The following is a 9377-nucleotide window of genomic DNA, read 5'->3' on the forward strand; positions in this document are numbered from 1 at the left end:
CCTGCATAAAAGGCCTTAGAGAGCACTTGAATAAGCTAAAAGAAGAGTTGGTTCTTACATGCTGACTTTCTCTACCACTTAAGGAAAAATCAAACCAGCTTACAATCACCTTCCCTTCCCCTCCCCACAGCATACACCCTGTGAGGTAGGTGGGGCTGAGAGAGCTCTAGGAGAGCTGTGACTAGCCCAAGGTCACCCAGCTGGCTTCATGTGGAGGAGTGGGAAAACAACCCCGGTTCGCCAGATTAGCGTCCGCTGCTCATGTGGAGGAGTGGGGAATCAAACCTGGTTCTTCAGACTAGAGTCCACCACTCCAAACCACGGCTCTTAACCTCCACACCACGCTGGCTAGTAGAATTCTGTGTTTGTTTGGCAATATTAATTTATTTTTACTTTGTTGTGTCCCTCATATGACTGAACCCTAACTTATTACATAGGGGTCCAAAGTGTTAATGTTGTGGATCTATGCTTGTTGGATTTTACACATAAAAATGATATAGAACATTTTATGTCAAAAATATAGTATTTTGAACATTTAAATGCCACCTCTCCAGAGACCTTTACAGACATGCAAAAGTAGCCACAGAGAAAGAGAGATAAGGATGGGGTTGTGATGTTGGGTGGATGGATTTCTGAACATCTTGGCATCATTTTGTTACTTGACGGCCTTTGATGCAGGGCTGTTTCCCTCGCCGTCACCCCCACCGAATGCTTCAGTGCTTCTTCAGATTATGCATGCCTTTCCTGACCGTCAGAAGTCACCTTGCTCTCCCTGCACATTTTGCCCATGTTTTCTGGATGCTGTTTTGGCCAGAATCTGGAAAACGCAGGCAAAATGCGCAGAGATGCACAGGGAGCGTGTGGCAACCTCTGACGGTCAGGAAAGGCATGTATAATCAAAAGGAAGCTCCGAAGCCGTCGGCGGGGGTGACTGCGGGGAAACTGCCCTGCATAAATCACTGACGTCACAAGCAGGAACCCCAGATTAGGCCTGACCTAGCAGAACTATATTCTGAAGTTTGCTTGGGCGCAGTCTCGTTGTGTCTGACCTAAGCCAAAAGGTTGCCTCATTTCTGCAAAAAAGGTAACATTTTGTAACCTCATTGTTGTAAGAATCGTGATCCTTTGTGGTGTTGCTACTGCTGTGTCGAAATATCAGCAAATGTTCAATGCTGAATTCATCCTCTCGTAATTTGTGGAAATTACTCTGCTAGGGCTGCCAGCCTCCAGGTGGGACCTGGGGATCCCCTGGAATTACAGCTCATCTCTTGACTACAAAGATCAATTCCCCTGGAGCAAATTGGAAGGTGGCATTGTACCCCACTGAGGTCCCTGTCCTCCCCAGGCTCCATCCCCGGATCTCCAGGAGTTTCCCAACCTGGATCTGGCAACCCTACCCACCCATCCCTCGCAGGTGGCCAGGGTGAACCTGGCAACCCTATAAGATGTGCTGAACTATTTAAGTAACTAAGATATCTAGAAAGTGGGGAGCCTGTCGACCCCCCCGCCCCCCAAGGTATCCTAGCCACATTCTCAAGATAATGTGGTTGCGAAAGTGAGGTCTTTCTCAAACCCTCCTGCCTTCTCGCAACCAGAGAAGCAGATGTTGAAGGAGAGTCCTTCCTTTTCACAATCTTCAGGAAGGCCCTGGTGACATGACGCAGGACTGTCCTTTCTTCCCCGCTCTCCACAGATAGGGCTCCCAGCTGCCCGGTTGTGGCGGGCAATTGCCTGCCAATCAACCAGGCTGCCCACTGGCCAGCTGATGGCCTGCGGGCAGAAAGAGGAAGGGGAGAGCGCTCCCCCCATGCACAAGCGAGCTCCCAGCGTGTAGGTTTGCCAGGTCCCTCTTCGTTACCTATGGGAGGTTTTTGGGGTGGAGCCTGAGCAGGGTGGAGTCTTATCCTAAGAGTGTATCCCATGAGGAAGGTCAGGCTGAGAGAGTGACTAGGCCAAGGTCTCCCAGTAGTAGGGTTGCCAACCTCCAGGTAATAAACTCTATACAAACAAGTTACAGTGCTTATACAAAAAGGCTCTCATATAACTCAAAGCGAAAGAGACCAGAGTCAATAAAGCTCCCAAAGGTGATAAAGACGCTGTGATGAAGCGCTGTAAGCGGTTGTCACTGTGTGATCTGTCAGCATTTCTATCGCAGCCATAGCCCGAAGATCGGTGGAGTGTCTTCACCCCAGGGGCCGGGAGACGCCCAGCGTCAAGGGAAAACAAGAAGGGAACGCTCTATCCGGAAACGTTTTCGCCCAAAAGCTTCATCAGCCAATTTCATCAGCAAAACATGTTTTCTGTAATAATCATAATGCCTGGAATTGACAGCTTGACATTGTTAATTGTCCATCATAATGCAAGCTTGACGATGTATGTTCCTTTAAGACAATGAGAAAGTTTCACTTTCGCTCAGCAGAGCAGAGCCGCCTTGCTCCACCTGCAAGTCATTGAAGCTTTGTATTGTTAAGTAGTCATTGCCTGTTCTAACTTGTCTTGCTGGAGAATTCGTTGTGGATCCTGCTGGAAAAAAATTGTCAGGTCTTTTGAGACCACATTCTATGGTATGATTACATTGAGAATTTGTATATTTTGTGTAACATTTTGTGTAAGGTTGCATATTAGAAAACTGTGGTTTTATTGTAGAGAAATTGGCTGATGAAGCTTTTGGGCGAAAACGTTTCCGGATAGGGCGTTCCCTTCTTGTTTTCCCGTGATGCTGGGCGTCTCCCGGCCCTCACCCTGTCCCCCGGGGTGAAGACACTCCACCGATCTTCGGGCTATGGCTGTGATATAAATGCTGACAGATCACACAGTGACAACCGTTTACAGCGCTTCATCACAGGATCAACCTTATCACCTTTGGGAGCTTTATAGACTCTGGTCTCTTTCGCTTTGAGTTATATGAGAGCCTTTTTGTATAAGCATTGTAACTTGTTTGTATACAGTTTGTGGTTTAGTGTATATAAAATAACACGAAAGAAAAAGTGCATTTTGGAAAATTATTTAATATAGAGTGTTTAAGTGGAGTGAGCCTGTGTGCTGTCTTTTTTCCACACCTCCAGGTAATAGCTGGAGATCTCCTGCTATTACAACTGATCTCCAGCCGACAGAGATCAGTTCACCTGGAGAAAATGGTCACTTTGGCAACTGGACTCTATGGCATTGAAGTCCCTCCCCTCCCCAAACCCCGTCCTCCTCAGGCTCCGCCCCAAAAACCTCCCACCGGTGGCGAATCGGGGTCTGGCAACCCTACCCAGTAGTGCGTGCACAGGGGACCTTTATCTTTAAGGTCCTTCCCCTCCCCAAACCTGCTCTCCTCAGGCTTCATCCCCAAAATCTCCAGGTATTTCCCAGCCCAGAGCTGGCAACCCTTGTCTGATCACAGGCCAGTCCTAACAAATAGTGCCCAGTGACACCAACAAAACAGCACGCCCAAAATGTTCACTTAGAGAAGTGCAGAACTTCAGATCCAGGCTCACAAGATCCAGGTTGGCAAATTCCTGGAGATATGGGGGTGGCGCCTGGGGAGGGCAGGGTTTGGGGCATGGAGGGACCTAAGCAGGGTATAATGCCGTAGTGCCCACCCTCCAATGCTGCCATTTTCTCCAGATCTCGGTCATCTGAAGATCAGTTGTAATTCTGGGAGATCTCCAGGGCCCACCTGGAGGTATTTATTTATTTAAAACATTTATTAGCCTCCCTTCCTGCTTGTGGAGCTCCAGGCAGCTTCCAATATTGATAAAATACATAAAATAAAATCCATAAAAACCAAAATTTAAAACCACAATTTAGGACTACTTTTTGACTTCATCAAACACTGTTCCTGTATAACAGTCACACAAGTCACAGATTTTTCTAAACTCTCATGCCTGCTTCAGATGGTGACCATGAAATGTGTGCAGAAGGGACTTCAACCCACCTCTCACCATCCTGAATTGAAACAGTCTTGGAATTGTGCAACAGATGTGTGGAAATTTAGGAAGAACCGCTAATCCCATCTGGCTGACACCAAGGACCTCTTTACCACAGAGGTTAGGGGAGATTGCTGGAGCATCACCAGGAAGTGACATCACATCTTCCCCAACGTCACACCCACCCGTAGGACCACCCTCAAAATTTCTTGGTATTTACAACAACTGTACTGGAGACCCTTTCGGAAATGGTGCCCAGAAAGAGCAATAAAATAAAATAAAACAGATCCTGAAAACAGCCTCTTTAATCTACAAGCAAGATCTGGAAGCATCCCCATGCAGGTAAATGTTGGGAGTAGGGGGTAGAGCAACCCTATAGGGCCAAACAGTGCTGGAGGAATGCTGGGGCCATTACACTCATACAGATTCTGATTTCCAAACTGAGGCTTCTTGCTGAAGTCATATCCGCGTGACACATCAAAGTCCCACATCCGCCCACAAAAACCACACAACCTGTAGCCAATGCTCAGGCCAAGGTGCCGAGCTGGTCGGTGTCCCCCCCCCCCTTGTTTTCAGGTCAAGCTGCTGTCTTGGGGTACTCCTTCATCAGGAAGGGAACTTGCAACGCTGTCTTCCAAACGTTCCTGGCCTTACAGAACTTCTCAGAGCAACTGAAGGGTTTGTTTGCTGCAAGCGAAGAAATGAGCAGCCGCTGTCAACACAAGGGGAGAAAAAACCGGCTTCCGAGAATAGGGGATAAGGATGGCATGCGCTAGTCCTCAAAGCCAGGGTCTTCACGGCCCTGAGCCCCTATTGTGACTCTCCATCAGCATCCACAAACCGCGGGCTGTTCTGCTATCGCCGCACTGTGACAAACGTCCGCAGCTGGAATGCCTTGGCCGAGGCAAGGAAACAGGGTCACAAAGGAATGTGGCAGAGAAACCAGAGCGCTGTCTCCGACCACAGGTGACTGCAGCCCCAGAGGAAGGCCGATACTAATACAAGCACCCATGCGAAATACGGCGTTGCCGGCGATCCCTGATATGTAAGCGGCTGGACTCCCGTCGGCAGATCAGCAGGCCCCTGCGGCTGAGCGGACCCTCAGGCTCAGTGGAGGGTGGTCCTGTGCGTGATCATTATTATGATACCTCGGAGACAAGGAGGAAATAAAGAAATGTTAGGAGTGCCAGGGCTAGGAGATGTAAGAGGAAAGGTGTATCTCCACCACAAAAAGGAGTTATAGACTTAGGTCTTTCATGCATGGGAGTTTTACTTGAGGTTCGTTGCTGGCTGGCCCCACACTTTCCTGTTGGGAATCTCTGCACCAGCAGACTCCAAGCCCAAATCAAGTCCCCACCCCTTTAAATGCTGCTTTGTAATTGGCTTACTTTGCAGTGCTTACTGTGAGAGAAATCCCCCCGAAACCCAATTGCCACATAAAAACGCATTTAAGAACAACAAATGGAGCAATCTGAAAGGAAGGGAGGGGGAGTGTAAGCCGGGGCGCCCTCTTCTGGGCTCTTCCCAGCCCCCTCCGTGCTGATCGGATTGGCATTTCCGATGCGATGACATCACTTCTGGTTTATTCGGAAGCGCTGGCATTGCAAAAGGGAGACGCTCTAGCACTCTGCTCAAAAACTCTAGGGAAACCATAAAGTTTTTGGCAAGTGCTAGAGCATCCCCTCAGTGCAATGCTAGCACTTCCGCATCAACCGGAAGTGACATCATTGCACGAGGGACACCAATTGCTTCCCCTAAACCCACCCCCCTAAACCTCCCACCGGTTGTGAGGAGGGACCTGGCAATCCTATGTACCACGATGCCTTTGCTACCCACAACATTTGGGGTGATAGTAAATAGGCCGGGCTGCAAGGCACTTGGTCAGTGACGTGGCCATGAAGGCGCTGAACTGAACGTGCTCTGAAGCTACCCTTTCCTCCTCAGGAATTGATCTCTGTGGTCTGGAGATGTGGTCAGTGGTCAGTTATGTTGCTTGAAGAACTTCAGGGCCCACCAAGTGATTGCGCGGGTGCCTTGGGGCCAACTACAGAGCCCGGCTCACCTGTTATGATGTACGCAGGGAGGGAGGCCCAACACAATCCATAAGAGGAACCAAATATGACCAAGTGGAGGAGGTACAGCTGTTTGCTCCTGTACACGGCCGTGAATACAGAGTTGGCAATCAAGATGGAGAAAGCTAGACCAAAAGCACAAATGAGGACGTGCTTCAGAAGAACGGCGCAAACCCTCTCATCTACCCACATTTCCCCAGCTATCTTCCCCAGTAGGGTAGGCTGACCCCACAACAGCATTACCTGTGGTGAAGCTGAGGAGACCCGCAATCGCCATGAAGTAGATGGGGCCCATGGACACACGTTCAAAGGAGATGCAAATAAAGAGCAACGACGCCATGCCAAAGAGGAGAGCTAAAATTAGGAAGGCTCTGGTCACGTGGAGGTATTCTGTAGGGGAGGAGCAGAGAAGGAGTCTTTTCTAAGACAAAATGGCCCCAGATAATTTTGAATGGCTTCCCAGCAGAGATTCCATTCCCTCTCCTCCCTCCCCTCTAGGGTTGCCAACCTCCAGGTACTAAACAATAAAAACGTATGCTGAATAACCACAGTTAAATCAATCAACAGCACCAGCTCACTATGCACTTTCAATAGTAGTTCAGTATAAAAAATTCTCCATTGAAATGTGAAGAGAGTTCTGCTTCACATTTCAATGGAGAATTTTTTATACTGAACTACTATTGAAAGTGCATAGTGAGCTGGTGCTGTTGATTGATTTAACCTCCAGGTACTAAGCAAGTCAAAAAATAGGGCACCTCCGTGCCTGTACCACAAGGTTTGGAAATTAGCACGGGAAAATGGGTACACAAAAGCACATAGACAAGAAAAAAGATAGCAATGGTATAATGAGTGACAATGATGAAAAAGATAAAGATAGGTGTACAACATGAAATCTTAACCAAAAAAATTGGATTTATACCTGCCATTGGATATCCTAAAGAAACTGGTTATTATTGAAATCCAGAAGAGGATTTTGCCTCCTGCTTTGCACCAAAAGAATTGTTTTACACTTACCTTGTATTTTTGTATATATTTAGCAACTTAGTGGTTAAGATTGACCTGAATGAAACCAAATATTCAGCTCTATTTTTTAAAAAAATCCGGTAACAATAAATGGAAGCAAATAGCCAGGACCCCGGCCCCAAATATCTAGCAACAGGCCCAGGGCCTATTTTTAGGGGTTGAGGTTCAGTTGGCAGCAGAAGATCCTACCTGGCATATTAAACTGAAAGTAGTGACAGTGAGGATGGAGGCACACCTCCCAGAGACCACTGTGGATCAGACCGTGAGAGCTTTGTTCCGTCACCCAGTAGGAAGTGGTCAGGGAAGTAAACAGCATCAGCAAACTTCCAGAGCTGCAGACAGCACTGCTGATGCGCAAGGGTTGGGTCAAGACACTGATAGAAAAGATCTCTGAGAGGTTTGCAAAGGAGAACCTGTGAGGAGAAGAGACGGAAGAGCATCATTAAGGGTGAAGGATAAGCCACTTCACAAACTAGGAGGGTTAAGGGGAGACATGATAGAAGTCTATAAAATTATTAGGGTTGTCAGGTCCCTCTTTGCCACTGGCAGGAGGTTTTTGGGGTGGAGCCTGGGGAGGGTGAGGTTTGCGAAGGGGAGGGTCTTCAATGCCATAGAGTCCAATTGCCACAGGGGCCATTTACTCCAGAGGAACTGATCTTTATCAGCTGGAGATCAGTTGAAATAGCAGATCTCCAGCTACTACCTGGAGGTTGGCAACCCTAAAAATTATGCATGGTATGGAGAGAGTGGACAGGGAGAAGCTTTTCTCCCTCTTTCATAATACTAGATTGTGGGGTCATCTGCAGAAGTTGAAGGGTGAGAGATTCAAAACAGATAAAAGGAAGTCTTTCTTCGCTCAACGCAGAGCTGAATTGTGGAACTCCTTGCCCCAGGATGTGGTGATGGCTGCCAGCTTGGAAGGCTTTAAGAGGGGAGTGGACATGCTCAGGGAGGATAGGGCTATCCATGGCTACCAGTCAAAATGAATACCAGTCATTTAGGGTTGCCAACCTCCAGGTGGTGGCTGGAGATCTCCCGCTATTACAGCAGATCTCCAGGCGACAGATCAGTTCCCCTGGAGAAAATGGCCACTTTGGCAATTGGACTCTATGCCACTGGAGTCCCTCCCCTCTCCAAACCTCCTCAGGCTCCACCCCCAAAATTTCCAGGTATTTCCCAACCCAGAGCTAGCAACCCTATTCATGATGCATACCTATTCTCTCCAGGATCAGAGGAGCATGCCTATGTATTAGGTGCTGTGGAACCCAGGCAGGACAATGCTGCTGCAGTCATCTTGTTTATGGGCTTCCTAGAGGCACCTGGTTGGCCACTGTGTGAACAGACTTCTGGACTTGATGGGCCTTGGTCTGATCCAGCATGGCCTTTCTTATGTTCTCAGGAAAGGGCACATGCTGATCTATGATCTTCTGTCTCTCTCAGAGGGGACCGTTGCCCGTTTTCTAACCAACGCTCTAAAACAGGGGTGGGGAACCTTTTTTCTGCCAAGGGCCATTTGGATATTTATGACATCATTCGCGGGCCATACAAAATTATCAACTTAAAAATTAGCCTGCTATATTTGGTCAAACATTTAGCTAAGAGGCACCACCGGAGATGGCTTGAAGTGTCTGCCACGCAGAGCGGCTTGCTTTTGAGCTCTGCCGTCCCCAGCTGGGCCCAAGAGATTCAGGCAGGGCAGCATCCTTCTGAGCTGGAGATAAGCCAGGACCCATGGAGGGCCAGACCAAATGATTTTGCAGGCCTTATGCGGCCCCCGGGCCTGACGTTCCCCACCCCTGCTCTAAAACAAGACTCTTGGTAATCGGTGCCCTCAAGGAAGAGCATTAATTACATCTAAAATCATAAAAGAATGTCTCTGTACATCCATCCAGCTGGCCGTGGTAGGCGTAAGTTGTCCAAAAATAAAAGCCAAGTACTAACCAGGGCCGACCCTGCTTAGCTTCCAAGCTCTGACGAGATCAGGCTAGATCTGAACTACAACTGCCTTTTCTCATTTGAAAGAAAGAGCTGCCCCTGCATCTTTGTCCGTTTGACTTTTGGTAAAACTGGAGATCTTTTTTGCACCCTTCATGAACAAACCTGATTTTCATCTCGTCTTTGCCGCTCTTCCTAAAGGCCACTATTTTCTGCAGACCTGAGTTTGCCGTTATCCCCCCAAGCGTTTCTCTCACTGCCCTTTGGTTTCACATCCGGCCTGAAGAAGACTTCTGGTGAACTCAGAAGTTTGCTCACCTTTGGGGGGATGTTTGGGGATGAAAAGTGCCATCAAGTTGCAGCGGACTTATGGAGGGTTTTCAAGGCAAAGGGTTTTCAAGGCAAAGTTTTCAAGGCAGACGTGGTTTGCCAC

At 48.2% G+C, this 9377-nt stretch overlaps 1 protein-coding gene across 1 annotated transcript; it reads right to left on the bottom strand.

Moving 5' to 3' along the window:
- Positions 1-5021: 5021 nt before the first annotated feature.
- Positions 5022-9120, bottom strand: LOC130474678 (protein NKG7-like). Its single transcript, XM_056846377.1, has 5 exons — positions 9110-9120; positions 7204-7422; positions 6230-6402; positions 5977-6111; positions 5022-5062 (listed from the first exon to the last, which is right to left on the bottom strand). The coding sequence occupies exons 1-5, from the start codon at positions 9118-9120 to the stop codon at positions 5022-5024; spliced, it is 579 nt and encodes a 192-aa protein (XP_056702355.1).
- Between the last annotated feature and the right edge of the window lie 257 nt (positions 9121-9377).

This window comes from Euleptes europaea, chromosome 3 (genome assembly GCF_029931775.1).
Source record: "Euleptes europaea isolate rEulEur1 chromosome 3, rEulEur1.hap1, whole genome shotgun sequence".
NCBI lineage: Eukaryota > Metazoa > Chordata > Lepidosauria > Squamata > Sphaerodactylidae > Euleptes > Euleptes europaea.